This window comes from Eptesicus fuscus, chromosome 3 (assembly GCF_027574615.1).
Source record: "Eptesicus fuscus isolate TK198812 chromosome 3, DD_ASM_mEF_20220401, whole genome shotgun sequence".
In the NCBI taxonomy this organism is placed as follows: domain Eukaryota; kingdom Metazoa; phylum Chordata; class Mammalia; order Chiroptera; family Vespertilionidae; genus Eptesicus; species Eptesicus fuscus.
Window position 1 is genome coordinate 65593762 of NC_072475.1, and position 24311 is coordinate 65618072.

Below are 24311 nucleotides of genomic sequence, written 5' to 3' on the forward strand. Positions count from 1 at the left end.
TAGTCCCCAAACTGGGGGGATGAGAGGGATTTGGGGACATGGAATGGCAGCCTACGTTGGGCACTTAGACCTACAAGTGATAGCGTGGTACTGTAGCTATACATGGTAGTGCCAGCTATTCCGTTACAGGAGTAGGAGCAAGGGCCGAGCGCCAGCAAAGCTCCAGAAGCACCTGTACCTCAAGACAGCGGCCCCTCTATTCAGTCTTTGCTTCTCTTAGTCCTTTAACCCAGGAGCAAGTCACAAGCAAGAAGCTATTTAGTGCAATGGGAACTGTTGAGTTTTAGTCAGATGGAGCCAAAGTCTAACCTGGGAGCTCCCTTAGGCAAACTACTCAACCTTCCAGAAATTCCTGGTAGGCCGTCAGGCAGGGCACTCAACCTTCCTGAAACTCAGTAACAGGAATAAGAATATCAACATCTCACAGCCTTGCTCTACAGGTTAATGAGATATATATGGAAAGCATGTACTGAGGTGCCTGGCACATTAAAAATGCTCCGAAGACTGTAGTTATTATTTTCATCATGTGCTAAGCATGGCCTTAAGGTCCCCTAATTATATAATTTAAAGAGACAGGCGCATCCCTGTCTCTCCCTGGATTCTGCATTTAGTGTGAGCGCACTTAAAACAATGACTACAGATGGAATAAATGCAGAAAAATCTTTTTCTAATGGAGACTATTTCTGGTACCATGGAAATTTAATGTTTTGTTTAGTAGATTCACTACTAGTTATAGGAAATAAGACAGTATATTTTTAGCTAAAAATGTTTATTGTCCATCGACTTTAATAAGTTTACATTAAAGAAACATTTTTTTTCAAATATGCTAATAAGAAAAAGATCCAGAAAAAAATGGACAATATTGGGCAGAAATTTCAGTGTTTTAAACATAAAACTCATACATTTTATACAAATTCTGGGATATTTATTAATAGTCCTCCAACAATGGATTTGGCATTGAACAGGAATATAAACATATGAACGAGTCCCATCCAATATATTTCAAAACAATCAGATCCTTGAGAACAGAGATTCTTTCATAAATACCTGTACCATTCATGGAGGAGAGGTCATAGGAATGCCCATGAATTCCAAAACAGAATTATTCCCATCTAATAAAGGTAAACCATATAGATGGGCATCCAACATATAAAAATGTAGTAACCACATAATAACTTTTTTAAATGCTTAGTAACACCCACTAAAATGAACAAACAGCAAAATACAGCACAATAATATAAAACAAATGTATTTCACACTACTACAAACAAAACAAAGGCCTCTTTTTGGTTCTGTTGTTGTTTTGACAAAAACTATGCATACAAATGTCTGTATGTGTGTATATATATGTATATATATTCTTTTAATATATATATATTTTTTTTTAATTAATTTTTAGGGAGAGGGAGAAAGAAAGAGCGAGAGAGACGTCGATGTGAGAGCAAAACATTGATCGGCTGCCTTCATGCATGCCCCACACCAGGGATTGAGCACACAACCCAGGCATGTACCCTGATTGGGGATCGGACCAGCAACTTTTCGGTGCATGGGACAATGCCCAACCAACTGAGCCACACCAGACAGGGCTGTATAGGTATGTTCTTGTAGAAAACTTCATAAATATAGAAAAGCACACAAAAAAATACCAATCACTTGTCACAACCATCAACACGAATGTCACTCCTTTGGGAAGAGCAAAAAAACTCACAGAATTAGAGATGATCCAGGAAGGTCTTTCCAGCCTCAGTACCTGCTAATGCCAATTCACCAACCACTTCAATATCCACAGGCCAAACCTCTTTATAGACTCTGAAATGTCTCTACTATTGCCTGACTCCTGGCACCACTGCATTTTCATCAGGCCAATGGTGATCAATAAGCAAGAACTGTAAGTAAGGCTATGACTCTGATCTAAAACTCTTTGTTTCCCAAATATTAGAGTTAGATGGAATCTCAGAAGTTCATTTAGTCCTATCCATGTGCCTGTCCCCATTTATTCAGGAGGAAACAGGCATGAAGAGGTAGGTGAGTAGCACTGAAACCCCAATCCTCTAACTGCCAGTCCAAAGCTCTATCCAAGTGAACATACGATGGAGGAAACTCCCCAAGTGATGAGGCTACAGTTAGTATGTGGTCAGACTATTATTGAACCTAAAGGGCAGACTATCATGCACCTGCACAACCAGACGCAGCTAGGGAAGCTCCCAGTTAGCTCTAGGGAGACAAGTCACAAATAGACCATGTAGCCAAATGAAGGGTGTGCAGTGGGGCAATCGGTCAGAGGAGCAATGTGTGAGGCCCACGTTCCATGGAGATGTGTGCCTGGTTAAATCGAAAGAGCCACCACTGACTGACTATACTGCTGGAACAGCTTGGAAGGCAGAAGTACCCACAAGAGGCCCCTGAGCACATGGAATTAAAGAAAATGCCTGAATGAAGCAGATTCCTTCTCCAGTCAATAGGCATGAGTCCACAAGGCCATGCTACTCATGATCAATCATCTCCCTTTAAGCTCCAATCCACTCAGTGTACCCTCAGAATCTCATCACTGCACTTCAAGGCTGTCTCTTCACATCTAAAGCTTTTGACTAAACAAATCTCTACTGACTAAAAGAGTTAGCACAGAAATATGAAAGGTCATGGTTCAATTCTTTCTGATCAATCCAGGTCACTTAAGTCTTTCGAAAGAAGCTCTTTAGCCTCCTGTGGGCAGTTTGGTACAGACGTTCCTTATCTGAGCAGACCGTATTCTCAAATATAAATGATGAAAGCTAAGATCGTTTCTTGTTCTCTGCTGCCCACATGACAACAGTGGCACCGGCTCAATGTGAAGTCAGACCTGTATGCCAGGCTCAAGATGCTTGCCTGCGGATGAGCTCCTTCAGCTGTGCCAGCCTGTCACTCTTCAGCGCTTCCCGGATAGAGTGGAAAAATCCAAAGTAGTGTTCAAAGTTGTGTATCATAAGCAGGACCCCGGCCAACAGTTCATTGGTCACCAGCAGGTGGTGAATGTAAGCACGAGTGTGGTTCTGACAGCAGTAACAGGAACACCCTCTCACCAACGGGCCAAAGTCCGCCTGGTACCTGAGAAAGGAAGTTAGAATGACATTCCAGAAAGTGAGGAATATAAGAACTCCACAACCTAGGCTACCTATTCTGCTGGTGCATAACTAATACGGTTAATAACATCACTGCCAAATGTACGCCGGGCACCTGCTTAAGAGGGCAATGTGGCCCAAGTCAACAGAACACCATGAGCCAGGGACTCAGCAGTCCTCCTCAGCTGGCTATAACCTCCTAGCCTGAGGCTTACCAGGGAGCAGCAGAGAGTCCTGTGGTCACTCCCTCAGGCTGAGCACTGTGGGTCACACTGTAATATTAGGAATGCTGTTCTGATGATGCACATTTCTCCTTTGGCCACCAGAACTAGTATCAGAAGACACGGTCCGACCTTTTACCTGCATAGCGTTTTGCAGTTTACAAACCACTCTTACATATACTATCTCTTTAATCTCATCAACCACCCCTGGAGACAGGCATTTCTGTTGTCATTTTACTGATGAGGACCCCTAAGGGGCTTATGAGGAAGGGTTCTGAATGCCTGGTTTGATTCCTGGATCAGAGCTTACTTGGGCAAGTCACTTAGCCTCCCTCTGTTTTTGTTTCCTCATCTGTAATGGTAACAGTGCCTACCTTACAGAGTTGTTCCACAGATTAAATGAGTTAATATAGGAAAAGGCGTGGACACTGCTGAGCACACACTAAGCACTGTGTTACCTTTTATCAGCTATTAAAACGAAGTCAAATGACTTGGCCAGTGTCACTCAGGCATGAGCAGTGCTAGGATCCCAACTCCCAAGTCTCCATAACTTCAAATCTAGTGCTGACAATAAGAAAACTCCCATTTCCAGCTAAATCTATAACATACAGGGAATTTTAGTAGTAACCATTTATATTACCGTCACATTTAAAAAATAGAAATGAAACTCCTTGGCTATTTTTTAAGATGTTAAATGTGGTAAACATCATTATTTCACACCTACAATCAAGAAACCCCTAGAGAATAGATGAAAACTACGATTTTCATATTCTTTCATAAATTTCCAAATCTGTACTATTACTAGATAGGCATTACTAAGTCTGAGTCCCTAGAATGTCCCTTCACATAAGACCAAAAACACCAAGCACTAAAGTAAGTATACCAAACTCACAGAGAAACCACTCACTGGTTCACTGATTGTTACCACTTTCAATGAAATACATACAAAGTTACAAGATATCCTAATTCATTCGTTATAGAGGCAAATGTTTTCTTTAGGGTTTATAATCTGTATATTATAACCAAGATAACTTAAGTGCCTTAAAATTTTTTTAAAATGTTGTATTTTATCTTGAAATCCTTATTTTGTTCTGTCATTATTTAAAGTAATTGGAAGGAGTAAAAAACAGCCAACAATGGGTTTGGCCTAACCTTTACGACAGCTCTTCTAAAACAATAGTTATCTAGCCTCAGTTTTCTGTTAAGACAAAATACACCAATTCATTACAGAAAAAGGAATTTCTGAAACTGAATTTGAGAAGGCCTAAATAATACCCAACTATAAATATTTTATAAAGTCATAAACTGAAAAGGGAACAGTAATGTAAACTTTTAAAACAGACTGAAATTTAAGTCAGAAATCAAAATCTAAACTAAAAAAAAATTCCTTACTTTTTTTCCTTCAGATTAATTTCAAATGATGTCACTTCTTGGTTGCCACTGGCTGTTTTCATTTTCTTTGACTGATCCACATATTGTTTTTCTTCCTGAGTCCCATTTTGTTGTAATACTGGAGGAGAAACCAACAAAAAATCTTGAATGAAAGTCAGATAAAGAGTGGCCTTTGGGAGTATCTTATTTTAGTTGCTATTTCATGCCCTTAGACCCTGTAATTCCACTCCTGAATCATATCTCAAGGAAATGACATAAGAAAAATAGCAATATGGCCCTAGCCGGTTTGGCTCAGTGGATAGAGTGTCAGCCTGTGGACTGAAGAGTCCTGGGTTCAATTCCAGTCAAGGTTTCATACCTTGGTTGCAGGCTTGATCCCTGGCCCTGGTTGTTGTGCATGCAGGAGGCAACCAATCAATGTCCCTCTCATCATTGATGTTTCTGTCTCTCTCTCCTTCCCTCCCCCTCCCTCTCTGAAAGCAATAAAAATATATTTAAAAAGAAAAATAGCAATATATACAAGATGATCACAGACCCATTATCTATAAATCTATAATATAAAAATTTGGAGATCCAACAATGCCTAAACAAATTATGGTTACAAGTACATAATATACTCTTACTGTCAAGAAATGATTTTTAAAAACTAGTTACTGTGTTTATGTGAATAAATGTGTGTTGAAGTTATATCGTATTTTAATACACATGCAAACTAATTGGGCTTTATAACTGCCTATGTTCCAAATAGATTGAAAGTAGACTATGGTTTAAATTTGTGTACTCTGTATGGAGACTCCAGTCCTCCAGGGAACTCAGATTATCCAGAATTAAATGGGGAATTGAATTGTTCCCCTGAACTCTTTGCTTTAAGAAAAAAACATTCCTGGAATAACAAGAGAAGCACCAGTTCCCAAGCACAGAGCCAGCTGCCTTAAACAGGGGCAAACAGATGAGTATTTCTGGGAACAAGTAATAACAATCTCAGAGTTGGCCCAAGGAGAATGGGCAGATGGTCCTAGGAAGGTAATCTGGTCCAAGTTAAAGGAAAAAGAGAAGTGCGGTCCGAGCATGGAGTACAGGGCTCTATTTTGCTGCCATGAATCTGCGTGGTGACACGGGAACCCATAAAAGCCTGGCTTTTGGGAAATCCTTCTCACCAAGGGAATTGCTGTCTACATTAGACAACTTATTCCTTTGTAATTGGCAAAGGGCTATAATTTACTATACACACACAAGTGTGATTAATAATACTTTAATAAGAATGTTCAAACGGTTTCAATTTTCCTAACCATAAATAAAAAGCTTTCTCTGGCCAAAGAGGAACAATATCAGGTTCTATTTCAATTTTGCATATACGTGGTACGGAATGACTAATAGCTACCTGGTGGAAATAATTAAGCTTGTAAATAAAGTCATGAACATTTATAAAGTGTTTATGGTACACCTATCCACATACATTATATTCTGGTCTGTCTAAAAGTCAGTAAAATTGACTTCGTGTGTGTGTGTGTGTGTGTGTGTGTGTGTGTGTGTGTGTAAAAGAATTTGGCCAACCTGATTTATTTTGTTTTCAGAATAATTCCAATTAGATTAATGCTTAAGTTGCTCTATAAAAGTGTAACATCTTCTGAATGAAATTTTGATAACTTATGGGGAATAAAATGAACCTTTAAATGAAGTCTCTAGCCCTAGTCAAATTTAAGGTTGGCGGTGACAGAGGAAGAGTTCAAAGGACAGCAGGACAGCAAAGGACCGCACACCTAGGGAGGCCCAAGGGAACATTGGGCATGCAACATTCTCCAGAAAAATTGGGCAGGTGCTTCAAGGGACCCCAGCCCAAAGTCAGCATCCCAATTCCTTTACTACTGCCAGTTAAATGGCAGAATCAGAACCTGATTTTCTTGACTTCTGAATAACTAAACAATAAAATAAAATGGCAGTGTTTCAAAGCAATCATCGCAGAGGAAAACAGCTCTCACATCTCAGTGTGCACACAAAGGCAAAAAAGCAAAAGTAACGCTAGGATCAGGGGGGGCGAGACTCCCTGTATTTTAATAGCAAAGGATTTGCAAAAAGCAGACAAGAACTCTTTTGTGAAAAACAAATTAACTTTTACCAAGCAGTTCAAAGGTTTTCTTTTCTTAGATTTTCATCACTATTCACTCTGAATGGTCTTTTAATAGAAGAGGCTGTTAATAGAAGAGGTTTTGTGTGTGTGTGTGTGTGTTTGTGTTGTGTTTTTTTGGTTTTTTGTTTGTTTTGTTTTTTTGCTTCTGCTAACTCCAAAATTACTTCCTAATATTGATGAGCTATGTGTATAGTATTAAGTACCTGGGTTGTGTGGACCAACATGCCAGAGCATACAGATAAGAAACAAAGATGGAGTTTTCACCAAAGGCTGGCTTTATAATATGCACATATTTCTTGCTGGAATCACAAGCCAAAACTGATAGGAAACAGAAGAAACTTAAGGATAACACTGAGATTAACTTCAAAAGACCTACATGTCTGCTCAGGATTCGGCTGGTAATCAAAGCTGAAAGTCAGGGCACCTCCCCGCTCTGTCACTTGATAAGGGAAAAAACTCTCAAATAAGTCCACTCCTCTTTCAATACACTCAAGCACCTCATCTGGCTGGCTAATGCCACAGATGAGCCTGTGAAAATAAGAACACTGACATGAGCACAATGCCAGGACTCAATGAGGGCATTAAAATAATAATGAAAACCATCAGTAATAGTTAGCATGGCAGGCAGCAAATAAGAAGATGTGGTAGAAAGAACCTTTACTTGGGAGGCAGAGAGAGCTGGGCTAGGATCCCAGCTCTGCTATTAATTTACTTGCTGTGTTCTTTGGGAAAATTTCTTAACCTCTCTGAGTTTTTGTTTTCTCATTTTAAAAATAAGAGCATTAATACATACCTCACAAAATTGCTGGGAGAACTAATGAGATATTTGAAAAATCACATAATGTAGTTTCTGTCCCCAAAGAGAAACTCAATAAAGGTTAGTTTTCTTTCTCCTCATCTGTTCTAAACAACCTCCCTAGTCTTAGATTGAACTTTATAGCCTACCTATCCACATGGATTTCTTTTTAAGAGTGCAAAGCTGTGTGCTTTCGTTCCCCCTCAAATACTTCTATATTTTAACTGTATGTTGCCTATAATTCATGTTTATAATTGGTTCCAGAAAGACATTTTTATCTATTGTATTCTTCATAGGTTCATTTACAAAGCAACTCTTGCTCTTAGAATTTCAACTATGCCCATAGAATCTAGGAATCTAGTTGGCTTTATTTATGCTTCTTTATAATTTCACCATGAATAAAACGTCTGCATGGTGGGATGAGGTGGTAATTTTAAGAGGTACTGGGCAAGGCATTCTGAGAATATTAATACTCAACCAAGGTCTTACCACTAAAACAACACCGGAAGATGCCAGATCAGGGCTGGTTGGCTGCTGTTTTTTATGTTTGTTTTTCTACCCATAGTTCCTTTTATGAACTGGCAGAGAAAAGCTTACAGACTCTCTGATTTCTAAAAGAAGTCCAAAAAAAGGCTTATGTAATATTAAACAACCAGAACTCTTAAATATACACTGGTTTTTCTGACTACAATTTCCCTCAAGTAACGTAATGTCTTAGACCTCCTCTCCAACTGAAGCTGGAGTTTCTACACACTTATAGAAAGAAAAACAATCCCAGCTTTCAAATCCAGTAACAGACATCTGTGAGCACTTAACTCAGAGAAGTCCAGAAAAAGACTAGGAATACTAATGCTAAATTGTAGTCTGTACCGGAATGGACTAGGAGGGGGAGCAATGAACACAGACAAGGGGTTAAAATCGGGGCACATGCTGCCTGGGGTGATGAAAAGATATCATTCTGGCTGGTGTTTACACAGGCGTGTATGTGTAAAAAGCCATCAAGCTCTATATAAGATTCATACACTTTACTGCAAGTTATAACTGTTTTTTAAAAAGTAGTAAGATTGCATGTTAGATACTAGCCAACAGCCCGAGGGGTATACAGCACGCCATAAGCAGACCTCTTATGATATCTATAGGAAAGAGCATAAATATTCACACCAAGTGGGAAAAAGACTATTCTTAACAAAAAAAAAAAATTAGGGGTAGTCTAATAAGACATCAGCTGCACTCAGAAACTCGGGACTTTTAGCTTCGAATCATGTAGATCATCTCTTCTCACCAGCACACAGCAAAACCTGGGATTTATGGAAAGAACCATAGTGTTGCCAGCCCCCTCAATTTCAAAATATGATACCACTGCCTCAAACCTACAAAGTTCTAATTAGTAGTGCCCATCTTCACGCTGCTAGGCAGCACAGATCCACCCGCAGCTCTCCCTGAGGAAGGCCAGAGTCCCCACAGCTTATACCTGTCCCTGGAAACCATGTTCTAATGCATAAGGAACAGTGCTGGTATTTGGCACAAGAATGAGAAGAAACAGTATGACACTTGTCCTCACTTAGAATGAGCATCAAATAAATTCATTCATATGGCAACTGTCCTCTGGACTACATCCTGAACCAACCACAGGACAGCCTCAATGGAAATTCCCCCTATGGTCAGCCTCAGAAGACAGCCCAGAAAGGACATCATCAAACATCCAAAGAGCCCTAAATGGTTTGGCTCAGTGGAAGAGCATCGGCCTGCGGACTGAAGAGTCCCAGGTTCGATTCCAGTCAAGGGCACGTACCTTGGTTGTGGGCACATGCCCAGTAGGGGGCGTGCAGGAGGCAGCTGATTGATGTTTCTAACTCTCTACCCCTCTCCCTTCCTCTCTGTAAAATCAATAAAATATATATTTTTTAAAACATCGAAAGACATGCCCATGTATAGACGGCACAATATTCGATCCCCAGCACTCCTGTTCTGCCACCCATGAGGCTTAGCCAGCATCGTCACTCAGCACTAGCCTCGGTTTGTCTTCCGGCAGCTCCGCGGTAACTGCCGACAGCAAGTGCAGTCTAGCGTCCAGAGTTGTTGGGTTCCCTTGAAAGCCATCCAGAAGGAAGCCACCTACGGGCCGCTTGGCTGTCTCTCGTGCTGACCTCAGCCTCTCCTCCATCACATCTCCACCTTCAATCACTCCAATGATCGTACTTTTCTGAAGGACCTAAGGTAAAAAAGGATTGAACAATTTTAACCGTTTCCAGGAGTGGAGACCTTTGTCTAAAATGAACCTTACAAAGAAGCCCAATGGACAGACAAGATCTCAGCGGGAAGCATGCAGGGAATGGTGCTGCCTCTGCCCTGAGAACTTTTAGGGCTCCAAAGAGCACAATTTGAAAGCCACCCAAGTATGAAAAGACTGTGTAGAGAAACTGAAGCAATCGACATATGCAGCCATGCTTTAGCTTACATGCAATTAAATGCATGCTGAGCAGATACAAGAGGAAAAAGACAAATGGATAGTTTCAATTTGTTTAAATGACTATCCAGGCCTGCTTGAGGTCCCTGCCAAGTCATTATTAATTAGAGTCAACTTTAGGAACTTCTAAACTATTTGGTTGGGACAATGGACTATACATTTGGAAAACAAAAACAAAAACAAAAAATCTTACTGCACACCATCATTAAAAATAAAGCTAAACATAAAAAATATAGTTATGCAAGTATTAGAAGAATATATTAATTTTTTTTTTTAAATCTTGGTCTGAGGAAGGCCTTCTTAAGCAACCTAAAGCTTACAGTAAAAGGCTGACATATTTCAGTACAAAAACATTAAAACTTCTCTAGTAAAATATACTATCAACAAGGACAAAGGAAAACTTACTCTTTGGAGGAATAGGTAAACATCTACACCACAGAAAAAACTCCAAAAATCCTCTAAGGAAATGACAACCCTATTGAAATCTAGACAGATATGTAAATATGAACTTCCGAAAAAGAAATGTAAATGCCCTGTGCACATATGGAGAGCTTACTAAACCTCACACAGTGAGGAAATGCAAACTGGAAACAATTAGATACCATTTTTGCCCATCACACTGACAAAAAAGCTCAAAGATAACAACACAGTGAGAGTGAAAGTGATAAATGTACTTATATATCCCAATAGCTAGAAAGTAAAAATTAGTCCAGCCTCATGGGAGGGCATGTACACAACATGTATCACAATGTCTGTGGTTTCATCTTTATATCCTAAAATTTCATTTCTACAAATTTCTACTACAAATATATTCACGAGGAAAAGAGTTTCAAGATATTGTTAAAAGCAAGGAACAAGGAAATTTCTGAACATACGCTTGTATTCATGTTATAAAAACCACATATATATGTAATGATTATGTGTATGTAACTGTAAATATAAGCTTTGCAAGGAAATGCACAAGTCAGTGGCTCTGTGATAGAACAGAGGGGAGGGGAGGAACCCTGGGAGGCTGTGAAGAAGGAATTTTGCTTCTTAGTTTAAACAGGAGTGGCATCATCAGACTATTCCTCCAGAAAGAACACTTTGGATATTGTGTGGAGAGTGAATTAAGAGGGAGTATGGCTAAAGGATGGAGCAGGAGCCAATATGATAATCCAGGTAAAAGTCCAAGAGGACCTGGACTAAGGCAGTGCCAGTGGGGTGAAGAGGTGTGGATCTGAAACCTCATCAGGCGGTACAATCAACAACTGATTAGTTGTCCAAGAAGAGGATGAGGACAGTCTAGGATGACTCCTGGGTCCTTTTTGGAAGTTCAGGGAGATACTGAGAAGAGCAGACTGATAATCCTAAAAAATAGCGAGGCTGAGACAAGATGAACATCCTCTTTTGTGTATTCTGAGTTTGAGGTATCAGTGGGACATACACATTTAGCCACTGCATAGGCCTAAGATTATGGACATGTAAGATACACAAATTTGAGTGCCCAGGCTAGAACGGTAGACACTTGGCACTGGGCTGCCACTCCCAACTCCTGCTTCCACAGCAGACATGGCTCACAGACCACTCTCTTCCTGCTCGTACCAGGCACAGCTCCAAGCACCTTGGGATGAAACCTGTTCACCATCTCCGGGCCCAGGGAATGTATGAAGAAGAAAAGAAGTCCAACAACAGAACCTTGGGAAGCCTCAACACTTAAGGGCACTCAGAATAAGTGGATCCAGTGAATAAGAGGGGAAGGAATCACTGGAAAAGGAAAAGCTGTATGCAGACATACAAAGCAGACAGTTACACAGGCTTGCTCCTTTATGTGACTGACACAGCTCTATCTGAGAAATTCCCTTTCATGGGTATAAGAAGCAGGGTCATATATAATTATTGTCTAAAATGGAACACATTAAACAGTATAAGAGGCACCATAAATAATCATATCAAGACAATAGCATAAACATAAGGGGTACAGAGAGGAATCCCAGCATTTGACCGACACACAGAAATAGTGTGACGTGGTAAAGCTGACTATAACATAGAAGAAAGACTTGAGGCGCATCTGGCCTTTCTAATAACCATGTCCTGTCATACTCTGTCCTTTTTACTCATCAAACATTACTCATTTTACACGGATAATTACTGGCTCAAAACAATGGCTAGTGAGCAACACTAGCAATTCAGACCCATAGCAGTGTCCCAGGCTGAACTCCTATTGCAGATACTGAGAGTTCTATTCTGAATGACAACTAAGTTTCCTCTAATTATTTCGTGTATACTAACTGTATTAGTCAAAATACATTTTTATGGGTAAACTCAAAATGATAGTGTTCCTCAAACTGAAGCACCTGCCATAGTGGGAACTGATCGGTGCTCAGGATGGCCACCTAAATCATCAGACCCTGATTCTCCCTTCTGGTTACTATCTCCTGAACTCCTACCTCCTCTGCGTTCTCCTAGGGAACTCGTCCTTTCTCAACGTCCCTATCTCTGCTATCGGAAGCCCTTATTTACTGCTACAGCTTCTTCCCCAGCCATCATAACCATTCACCATCAGTATTTACGGAGGATGTCAGGAATTTTGCTACATGATGAAGATACAAAAATAATACACAGAAATTGAGCTTAAGGAGGTCAAAGTTAATAAAGACAAACACATACTAGTAAATCATTGCAGTACAATATGATTGGGGCTATAATATAGCCACATACAAATTAAAGGAGTGGCAAAGAGTGAAAAGAGCTTCCTGGGAGGGTCAGGGCCAGTTTCTTCGAATGAAAACAATGGAATAAATGAGCTGGAGCTGGGAGCAAGAGAAATATGGCTGAGAATAAGAAAAAAGCAGCAGGCCAGAAGGAAGTCTGCATGCAGGCACAGCGCCATAAGACAGGATATTGCCTCAGGGAACTGCAAGTGCCAGCCACAGGAGAAAGTAGGCCACACTGGGTGGAGAAACAGGCAGAGGCCAGGTCTCTGCAGGCCGTTCACGCCATGTGAGAGTTGAAGTGGAGAACCTCAAATTCTTTTAGGAAAGTGGGCAACCGGTTCATATTTGTGCTTTACGAAGATCTCTCGGACGGCAGGGCTGAAGATGGATTGGGTGGAATGGAGAACAGAGGCAAAAAGAACAATTAAATGATAAGTGTTTACATAAGAAAATCTGAAGTTATGAGGCCTTAAGATGGTGATAAGAGTGGTGAGGGGGCAGATTCCTGGTATATTTAGGGAGATGGAATCAAAAGGGAGTGAATATTGGAGATTAAATTGGATATTGAAAGGAGTCTTGAAAGACTCAACTTTCTGGGTTGAGAAACTTGGCAGCTGCCAAAAACTGAAGCAGAGCATTGACGGAGAGCAAAAGGAAGAAGAGGTTTGAAGAGAGAAGATACGGAGTTTCTTCTGTGAGTTTAAGATGTACATGAGAAATATTCTAGTGACAGAACCCAGCTAAAGCTCTGTACTTATGTGATCCTGAAGCTAAGCAGTGTGATCTTGATTGTACCTAGTATCTTAGAACTATCAGCAGTAAAAAAAAAAAAAACTAAGGGGAGACTGCCTAATGAGAACACATACAGTGCTATTTTAGACAGAATCCTAGAGAGCAATTATAATTAATGGGTCAGGAAAAAAAGAATAGGAGAGCATACAAGAGACCAAGAAGCAAGGAGCAGAGAAGTAGGAAGAACAGAAGAGGTGGTATCATGCAATGTCAATTAGCAAGAGTTTCAAAGAAAGAGCAGTGAGATGCACAGCTTTACCTCTGACTCTTCCTGCAGCCGCAGACAATGATCCAGGAATAGCAGCGATCGGTCAACAGACTTCCTGGCTCTTTTTATGGAACTTGCTTCCGCACAAGATGCTTCTCCATCTGAGAGACACTGGAACCAGTCTGGCTGAAGGGCCTGCTGAATTGCCATGAACTTGGAAGCAGTCATTTCCATTCGTCCTCCAACACCCCACACAGACACAGACTGCCAATGAATAGATGATGGGGGATTAGCAAGAGTGAAATGCAAATAATAAAATGCTAAAGCAATTCTGAATTTAATTCTTCTTTACAACTAGAGATGGTAGCAATTCAACATCCTAGACATGGTGAATAAAATAGGGTTCTTATACTATACTCCAAATTCTCTAAGAACCTTGTTGCTCACAGAGAATCCTTCAAGGGCCATACAAACCAACGTCTGAGCTTGCCCCTAAGAATTTTGTTACACTTTCCTAAAAGCCCAGTCTTCCAGTCTCCCCCACCCCACTTTACCCATGCAGCTCCTGAATACACCACAGACTTTGATTCTTCGGTCTTTGATCACATCGCTCCTTTTGACTGAAGTACCCTTCCCCTACTCCCTTGCCTGGTACCCTTCAAGACAGAGTTCAAATATCACCTACTCGAATGTATCCCCCAAACTTCCCTGGCATGATCAATTGCCTCACCCATGTTATTTCAGAAATGTGTGCTTACTTCTTTTATGGAAATGATAGCCCTTCGCACACCATTGTATATTTGACTAGAGTATCCCAATTCATGTTGTGCCTCAAAATCAGTCTAGGGCCTTACACATCATTAAGCAATTACCAAGTTGAGTTACATACAGAATTATGTGCTAAGACATAAATCCCATAGTACACGAGAACCTCTATATGTTCCTTTGGTTACTTCTCCTACAGCACCTCTCTTCTCAGAAAAGATTGACAAGGACATAGATGGGGAAGCGACAGGCAGGCTTTATTTTGGCAGATTTAAATGAATCCTCTCTCCCTTACAAATAGGGTAGATAACTGACATCGAAATATTTTCTTTTGAATACAAATTACAAAATAAAAAGTGTAAAGCAGAAGAGTAATTTCAAATAGTAACCTTAGTAAGATTAATACATATTATTGACATCAATAAATTGGGTGCAGGGAAAGGGATTATATTTATAAAGTAGTAGTATATACAGGGGTGGGCAAAGGAGGTTTGCAGTTATTCGTATGAAAAAATGTACAAGAATAAACTGTGTTTCACATACTCACAACTGTGAACCTCCTTTTGCCTATCCTGTACTGAAACCTTGCCACAACGCTGTCCTCAAGGACAATGCAATGGGGTCATGTCTCAGGAGAAAACTTTTAATGAAGTCCTTTTGATATTCCTCTTCACTAGCTAAAAAGTGGACCCAGCTTTTTCAAATTCTGTTCTAAAAACAAGCAGTATTACACTGAGGTTCTACTATATATAGTTGGACATGTGATAACACTCATCAGCAACTTTCCCCACTCCTCCTGAGGTTGTTAAAACTGCAAATAAAGCATGGTATCAAAAGACTACTGTTTTCTACCATCATAGCAATTTCTTTTTTTGGAATGTACTTAACCCTTTTCCAGCCCCAAATTTTTGCAACAATGAGAAAGCTGAGGATACATTCTTTACCTTAACCCCATCCTCAGGCAGATCTCCTTTAACTCCTGTAAACCACCCATCCTACTATATTCATAAAAATAAAGAGAAGGCAGGAATGGGCCAGCATCCCAGGCAGTAGGATCCTAGTATTTGAGGGATACAGGAGGCTGACTTCATGGGACAAAGTTGTAGCCTTGGAGGAAAGTTGTATACCTTGTTTGTTACATAACCAGCTGGGCAGCGGCTGACTGGATCGTGCAGGGAGCAGTACAAGAGTGATTCTGGCATGCCTGTATAAACATAAACAAGAACCCTTGAAAGCACTTATATCAACAATTACACAGTGTTGTACCAGAATAGCTTTATGATGTATACTGCTGGATAAAGCAACACTGAGCCCAGTAAATGGCTCATATATGCACTTAGAACTACAGGAGGCCTGACAACATGAATGAAAAAGACTTTGAAACGTGCTAATCTGAAAGAATTAACCGCAAAGGTTCATTTCTAATGACACAGTGCATTGCTACAAAGGGAAGGTATATCTTAAAGGATGAGATACAATGAAAGTGTTTAATTACATGATAACCCAACTCGATTTGCTTTGAAGACAAATTTAGTATCAACTATGTTCAGTGTAGGTACTATGCGAGATGAACTAGCTCCAGGAAAGATGAAATGATCTAATCAAAAGATAATCTCATTAATGCTAAAGCCATCCCACATCATGAGTCCCTAGAGGCAAAATTAAAAGCTGTAGGACAGTGCAAATGAATCTCATTTTCAGTAAGTTTCACTGACTCAAGATGATAGTTTCTTAGGTTTTTTAGTCAAAGTTGTTTTAAAAAAAAATCCAAAAAAAGTTAAGCAAACCATATGTGCTTAAATTTCATATGCTACCCTGAATTTTCATAAGAAAAAAAAAGGAATTTCAATGAAAAAAGACCCCAAAAAATAAAGCAAATTAAAAAAAAAAAATCTCTGCAGTTCTTCATCTTTTTCCACAATCTCAATTGCTACAATTATCTGTAGAAAGCTTATATTAGCTATTTTCACTTAATTTTAGACTTGTATACTTTAAAGCTGGTTATTAAAACTGGTCTCATATCAAGAAAAACTGTATTACATAAATTCCTCTACTGAAATACACTGAGTGGCCAGATTATTATGATCTCTGAACACATAATAATCTGGCCACTCAGTGTATATCCTATATAATAAAAGGCTAATATGCAAATTGTCCCCTCTACCAGGAGTTCGACCTGCAGATAGGTCAGCCAACCGCCCATGTCCCCTCCCCGTGGCCAGGCTGGCCGGATCCCACCCATGCACGAATTCATGCACCAGGCCTCTAATGTACACACACACACACACACACTGAGTGGCCAGATTATTACGTGTTCAGAGATCATAATAATCTGGCCACTCAGTGTATAGGGCCTTGTGACAAACAAGTCACCATGCAGTTTCTCTCACAAGCAGACAATTGAATAACCAATGGAAACAGGATTTTTATTCAGTTAAGTGAGCCTTAGATATTGGAAAAAGCTTCAGGAGAAAATGGTCCGCAGAAGAATTTATTCTCCAGCTATCACTACTAAGCTTTTCCTATAAATAAATGGACACATACATCTTCATTTAAAATCCTAGTTCTGGAACAAAAGAAAACACTAACATATCAAAATGTAGCAGTACATAAACTCTTTGTCCTCTGCCTTATATTTTAGGTTCAAATATGACAAAACTACTTTGAGAGCTTGTTTGGAGGTTCTAGCAGGGGAGCGCAGCTAGACCGAAGACCGGTCCTCTCCTCTGGGGGGAAGGTCGTCCTCTTCGACCGAGCGCGCAGCTTCGGGAGGGACGCACATGGATCGTTGAGGGAGGAGGGGGACACCCGCCTAGCCAGCCAGATCAGCCGAATCAACCCTGGCGATCAATGGGGTGACAGATGTCGCAGCCAGATCGCCCTCACATCCCTACATTGGATCTTAGGGAGTTTCCATGCAGTGTCTCACTTCTAGATCTTTGCTTTATGCCTGGAATATCTGCCCATTCCTGTCTACTATCACCCGCTCCTGGCCTGGCTAACTCCCACTCTTCCTTGACCCAGCTAAGGTGCCCCTCATCTTCTCTCTCAAAAGTTCTTTCTTTACTCTGACCTCCTTCCACATGCACCCTATAGCAGGTTATGTGCTTCTCCCTCTGGCTCTCATGATACATGTACATATCCCTAATCCTGCAAATGTAGTCGCCACTCTACTGGAATTACCTGTTTATCTTTATCCCAACTAGGTTCTGGGTTCCATGAAGGCAACAACTGTTCCCTATTCATCTTTGAATCCCCAATGTTTGGTTCTCAGATGCTCAATAAATGCTTACTAAATTAATGAACAAGCAAATGTATGAATGAAAGATCAAAGAATAAACAGCACCTCCAAACTCCAAATTAATACATCATAAGGCACACACAAATAACTTAATTAATTTTACCTATAAACTTTCCAACTCCTTCCTTATATTCTGTCAAGACTTCATGATATTCTGCCCTGTAAGTAAAACAGACAAATACATAATAATGAATCATTCCACAGACACTCTATACAACAACTGAAGTCCTCTTCTCACCCAAACATGCTATGTGAGAGTAAATGTAGTCTTGAACAACAAATACACCATTACTCAAGAGTCCCAACTCACCAGGCTAGATGCATTAGCCAGAGTAAAGGTTTTCAATCTGCAAGTGGTTCTGTGAGAAGAGAAACTGGCAAAGTTCAACTGCTCCAGAGTATCTCGGTTTCTTCTTCTCCGTCCCCTTCCAAATCAGTTTGTAATTAATACAACTAAAGGCCCAGTGCACGAATTCAAGCAGAGGTGGGGTCCAGCCAGTCTGCTGCCCAATCAGGGCTGATGGGGGCAGTAGGGGGGAAGGAGAGGTGCTGCAGGCAGTTGGGGGGGGGAGGCAGCCACCCCGCCCCCTGGTGGAACTCCCCATGGAGGGGACAATTTGCATATTAGCCTTTTATTATATAGAATATTGCAGAGTCATTTCATCTAGAGCAGATTGTTCAATTAAGGATAAGGTCAATATGCACAATACACAAAATGGTCTAACTCCATTAGCTCTGTTTCCATAAGTAGCACATGCAAGTACATGTGCAGAGACAGAGAAATCTTTGAGGCTGGTGCATAAAGGCAGCCCCTTCCCTGTCACCCCTGGGAGCAGTGGCAGTGAGGAACCTTGGCTTCAGAGGAAAAGTGAAGCAGCTTTAACATGGAGGTCTGACCCGTGCCTTCCAGATTAGAGCCAGATGATGTATAACATTGGATATATTTCTTCTGATTTCATTCTAAAAAATCTACAAATTTTACACATATAAGCAAGAAAGTCTTTTGCTTTGCTGTTACCTTGTAAAGGTAACTAAGCTGCTGCCAAAGTTGAAACTTGGACTGGTTGGGTCCACTACTTACAGTGATGACAGTGTAAGCTGAGCCATGACAGGAACCCCGTGGATACTATGCAGCGTGTGATGGGTCAGGTGTGGGGCAGAGCCAGTCTTGGTGTATAGAAGGCAGCCTGGAATGTCCATAGTGCGGTCCCCCGTTTTGCCTAGGTTTTTTATTTTTCCTAGGCGACAGCCATTAACTACCTTGGTAAGACTCAGCTTCATCCTGAGGGATTCTCCAGGTCCTGATAAGAAAAGATCATTAAATTCAGAAGTTTCATGACATCTAAAGGCTAAACATTTTGCAAAGATAACAACCTACAAAAAAATTAATTACAGCATGTTTATGACTACTTCCAGTCTAGGATTTTTTTATATATCCAGGAACAGGGGAATGGGAAAAGTCCCAGAGCAATATGATGCCATCAACCCCATTTAAATTCAGTTACTGAATTTTTGTCTGACCTGATAAAATCCAAACAAATGGAAGGACGAAAGTGAAGGCTAATCATAGAAATAATGCTATGAAGCCAAGGCTCACTCTCAGCCTTGCAATGTATAGAGAAAAGTCGCACTGCTTAGGAAATACTGATTGTTTTACATATGAGTAAACTGAGGCTAATAAAGTCACCATTTGGGAAGTGTCAGAGCCAGGACTTAAATCATAGAAATCTGACTGTGGAGGTTGTACTCTTAGGCTGGTAGTCCATTAGAAGTCCTCAGTCTTGTCCATGAACATATGCAATGTTTATTTATGTTACTCCAATGTTAAGACATAATTTTAAAGTCATATATTCCATTTTGCTCATTTGTCCCACTTATTTATACATTCATTGGTTGAGTCTTGTATATGCCTTGACCTGGATCGAACCTGCAACCTTGGGTATCAGGTCCACGCTCTAACCAACTTAACTACCTGCCTGAGCTACCCACCCAGGGCGTGTGTAACACAATTTAATCAGCCATCGCCATTCTGACGGACACTGAAAACAGAGCAGGTCCTAAAATTACTGCAAAATTCTGAGGGCACGGCTTCCCTGATCTCATTTTCACCAATCTCAAGTCTAGTTTAGTTTACGTTTCCTGGAAGAGTTCTACACATATACACTGATTTTTTTTTTTTTATCGTTACCAGATTACAATGATCTAAGTACTATCGCCCCCATTTTGCCGAGGGGTCTGAGAGTTATTAAGCAAATTGCTTGAGGTCATACAGCCACAAAGTAGCTGGTCCAAAGCTCCCGCTCTAAATATCTGCCCTGCCTTATGAACCCCTGTGCCCCACAATGGACTGTCCACGGAAACATCTATGCTAGGTCAATAAGAACGGATTTATCGTCACTCCAGGAGCCACCGCCAGCCCTCGCGGAGCGCTTGACTCAGGGATGCCGGATCATCCCACCCCCTCCGGTATCCTGGGCAGCCCGCGGGGAACTTTCGGCTGACAACTTGACCCTTCGGCAGAGGCCAGTTGAAAGCAGGTCCCTTTTACTCAGAGATACGGTGAAAGCGCACACGGTTTGGGAGAATCTGGACGCGGAAGCCCTCAGGAGAGACCCAGAGAAGGAAAGGGGATTCGTGGTGGGGAGTACAACAGTTCGTGCAACACAACCAGGAAGTGTCTGGGCGCGGCGCGACTCATTCACCCGTAGTAGTCCCCACACCCTCTGGGAAGAGGGGGCACTCACCTACAAACCTCCCAACTTTTTTTGTCTGGGGACCCCTCAGACTCCCCCACAGCTCGCTCCCACGTGTCCCGCTCGCAGAACCCTCGGCCTCCTAAACCACCGCCTCCGGAGCAGAGCCAATCAGGAAGCTTTGCGTCATCAGCGGGCGCCAGGAAAAGGCAAAAGTAATCTCCCAGCGAACTCGAGCGAAAGCCGGGACCCTAGACGGCTGTCGTTGCCACGGGTAACCGAGCTAACGCGCTCCTCCTGCGCAAAGCCTCCTGGGAGTGGTGGTTCGCCGGCGCCCCGTGCCTGCCTTCCTTGCGGGCGGAGGAACTACATTTCCCAGGGAGATGCGGTAGCGAAGTGGGCAGAGGAGCGGCTGTTTCAGCTTCGGCCAAGGTCCCGACCTGAACCTGGAAAATGCTGCTGGCGCCCCAGGAAGGGTCCTCCTCAAGGAAGAGGACGGGGCTGAGTCGCTGGAAACAATTAACAAGGAAGCTGAGTCCCAAGGTGATCCATCCCAGTCGGGAGTTACGGGGCGCGGGGACCGGCTCCCAGCCCAGCCGCGTCCCCGCGTGTGCTTCCTCCCTCTTCCACCCGGAGCATCCTTATCTGGCCCGCCCCTGCCTTTACCGCCCCGGAGCCAGCATTGCCCTGGTGAAGGGGCCCTAGGAACTCGGGGGTCTGGGTTCCTTGCGGCTTTGGTGGGCAGCATCGTGAAGAACTGTCCATCTAACGCTTTTCCCAAATCGGAGCGTCTGGTAGTGCTCGTCCGGTTGAAGAGAATTCAGGAACTCTTTTCGCCTCCTACTTACTACCACCCTACAGTTTTAGAGAAATTCCCGCACATTCATTTTTATTTTTTTTTATGTTTTGCAAATCAGGGAACTGATCTTGATTGGAAGGGGAAGATCTTCACGTTAAGTTCTCGGCCTGATATACAAAATGCCTAAAATGAATTCATTAATGCAAGTGGGTACTGAATATATAAATACTTGGTTTTAAATTTCTAAATTCAACCATCATTTTTAAAATAGACCCTCTTTGTATTTGTTCCCTCTTTTGATGAATTGGCATCCCATGGAAAACTGACCCCATTTTAAACTTGAAACATATGTAAATGACATGTGCAAAGTCAGTCACAGGAGGTGTGCTTTCCGCAGACTACCTTTTTAACAGCCACAAAAATAAAAGCCTTAAATGTAGGTGAGAGTACCAAAATGGAGCTGGCTTCTCAGCTTTCCGCTCCAGAGCAGTTTCACCAGCTGTTTTCACCCTTAAGTTATACTTTCTTAAAAATCTAAACTATAGACATGTGGCCTTTCTGAGGGCCCTAGGCAATTGTGCTTACAGTTTATTCTAAATATACCAGCTAAATAACGCACTGGATATATTTCACTTGGTGAGTATCTTGCCCCAGATACTGGAGGGTGCAGATTGGGACATTAGAGAGTTGGAAACACAGTCTGCGTCTGTTGTAATGTACCAGTTCCATTGGATCCAAAATAGGTTATGGATATAGATTTGATGATGAAAAGTAAAAATTTGGGACAATTTCTTAGGACTCCAAAGGAAGGATTTTTGCTGCTAGTGCTCATTGTTACTGCCTAGAGGATGAAATGGTAAAATCACAAGAGCTCCTCAAAATTCAGTTGTGTTTTAATAGAATCAGCGCTTTGTTGCAGTAACAAAATTATTCAGCAGCACAGCTGCATTAATAACTTCTCTGTAAGGCACTTTGAAGGTGAACTGTTATGTAAGTGAAAGTATTATATCTTTTCCTCCTCCATATTTACATAGTCCCTTATTTATTTAAAAATCCACCTGAATTATTAGCAAAGCAAATACCTCTCTTCATTAAGTGACTATTAGGGGGAATTCTCCAAGCTTTTGAATGTTACAGAGGGTGAAGAAAGGAGGTGTATGACTTGTCTGATTAATATGTAACTGACCTTGGTAGAAAGTTATGTGATTTCTTCTTCATTTTCTGCTCTGTAAAACAGTAGAAGATTGATTATCCCTCACTGCACCTCCCTCCCCCAGTCCTTACTGGACCAAACAATATCCCTACTGTACGTAAGATAAGAAGGCCTCATGCCCTTACCGGTTTGGCTCAGTGTATAGAGCATCAGCCTGTGGACGAAAGGGTCCTGGGTTCGACTCCAGTCAAGGGCATGTACCTGGGTTGCAGGCTCCTCCCCGGCCCAGGGCCCATGCAAGAGGCAATCAATCGATGTCTTTCTCTCACATCAGTATTCTCTCTGTCTTCCCATCTCTCTTCCAATCTCTATAAAAATCAATGGAAAAATATCCTCCGGTGAGGATTAGAGAAAAAATAAATAAACAGGAAGCCTCGTGCTACAGGCTACTCCTGGAAAAGGGGGCCTAAGGAGAAGGGCAGACCCTTCTCTAAGCAGATTTGCTTCTGTGACACTTGAATAAACCTGGCAATCTGTGTTTGGGTTTTTATAAGGAATGTAATACCTAGCATTCCTCTGTCTTGGCTCTTAACCCAGGATAGCTTGAAAATGCTCATTCCTGGGCCCTACCCCAGACCAAGTAAATCAGAATCTGGTGGGCCTCGGCAGGAGATAAAAACATTCAGAAGCTGTCCCAGAGAAGGCTCCGTGTTTCTTTTTCCTGTCATCCTTCTGGGTGCTTTTGTTGCTGAAGTTTCTAATGAAACAGTTTGGGGAAAGAATAAAGGACATTTTCATGTACTTTAGTCAGAAGGATAGATTAAAATGGCAAAGTTGATAATGATATTGCTGTGTATTAATATCCTGTATATATTCTCCACAGACTGCTTTTGACCCTGGCAATGTGGGACACTGGATTGAGGTAAGGATATTGCACAAATTAAGATAGAAAGAAAATTGAGAGTCAGACATAATCAGATGGAAAAGAAATACAAATAGGTCTCCATTTTGCACATATGTTGTTTTTGCTCCCATGTGACTATATATGTTGCCTCAGTTGTTTAGGCAAGGAGAGGAGAGGGGAAGCCTTAGGAGAGGCCTTCCTCAGATCACTGAAAAGACTGCTGTAGTTACATTAACCTCCGGGACCCATGCACTAGGTAAAAGCTGTGTGTGCATCACAAGTAAGAATCTTCCAATGACTATAGCAATCCAAAAATGGAGTGGGCATTTTTATAAGTGTTTTCTATCACAGGAGTTTTCAAGGGGATTCTAAATGGTCACTTAATGTTAACGACTAATGAAAAATATGTTTGATTCAGTGAGGGGGTGGGGGGGTTGGATTAGATAACCTCTGAGACCTGAAATGTACATATTTTTTAGTCCAACTACCATTTAAGATGAAAATACCATTAAACCACTTGAGGTGAATGCCTCCGAGTATCAATTTGGCAACTTGCCATACTCAGTTCATTTGTGCACCACATGGTTTAAAATCATGTGGCTTTTTCTGAAAATATTCTTCTACCTGGTAGTATTTTGAAGAGTTATTACTTATCTGAATTGATAGAAATTATGAGCTTCAGGCCAAATGGAACCTAGGCCAGATATCATTGTTCACCATTTATTCATCCACCCAGTATTTATTAAGTGCCTACTAAGTGCTAGCCCTTTATTTGGGGCACTAGAAATAATATAGTACACAGGGCAGGTGCAGGGTCTGCCTTCCCAGAATTGATAGTGAGGGATAAACAAAGCTGTTGGGAGAATTACTGGTGTAATGGAAGCACGTGGTGAGGGGT

General features: G+C 41.4%; 2 protein-coding genes across 2 annotated transcripts in view; one reads left to right on the forward strand and one right to left on the reverse strand.

Moving 5' to 3' along the window:
• Nucleotides 1-834: 834 nt before the first annotated feature.
• On the reverse strand, nt 835-20687 carry QTRT2 (queuine tRNA-ribosyltransferase accessory subunit 2). The gene is made up of 9 exons (XM_008146612.3): nt 20609-20687; nt 18946-19165; nt 17968-18023; nt 15691-15767; nt 13850-14062; nt 9648-9847; nt 7216-7367; nt 4712-4829; nt 835-3084 (listed from the first exon to the last, which is right to left on the reverse strand). The coding sequence occupies exons 2-9, from the start codon at nt 19143-19145 to the stop codon at nt 2853-2855; spliced, it is 1248 nt and encodes a 415-aa protein (XP_008144834.2). The 5' UTR covers nt 19146-19165; nt 20609-20687; the 3' UTR covers nt 835-2852.
• Nucleotides 20688-20913: 226 nt separating this feature from the next.
• Nucleotides 20914-24311, forward strand: part of CCDC191 (coiled-coil domain containing 191) — a 78018-nt gene continuing 74620 nt past the window's right edge. The window contains exons 1-2 of the mRNA XM_028153313.2: nt 20914-21100; nt 23393-23431. Coding sequence (XP_028009114.2) covers nt 21011-21100; nt 23393-23431 — 129 coding nt within the window. The 5' untranslated portion in view covers nt 20914-21010. The remainder of the gene's footprint in view (nt 21101-23392; nt 23432-24311) is intronic.

Bases quoted from the DNA above. Each gene is read 5' to 3' on its own strand.
- QTRT2 (XM_008146612.3), bottom strand. From the start codon at position 19,145: ATGAAGCTGAGTCTTACCAAGGTAGTTAATGGCTGTCGCCTAGGAAAA. The intron at 14,063-15,690 runs GTATACAACTTT...ATTCATTGGCAG, and splicing joins CTGGTTATGTAACAAACAAG to TCTGTGTCTGTGTGGGGTGT. The intron at 7,368-9,647 runs GCTAGTGCTGAG...TTATTTTCACAG, and splicing joins CTGCCGGAAGACAAACCGAG to GCTCATCTGTGGCATTAGCC.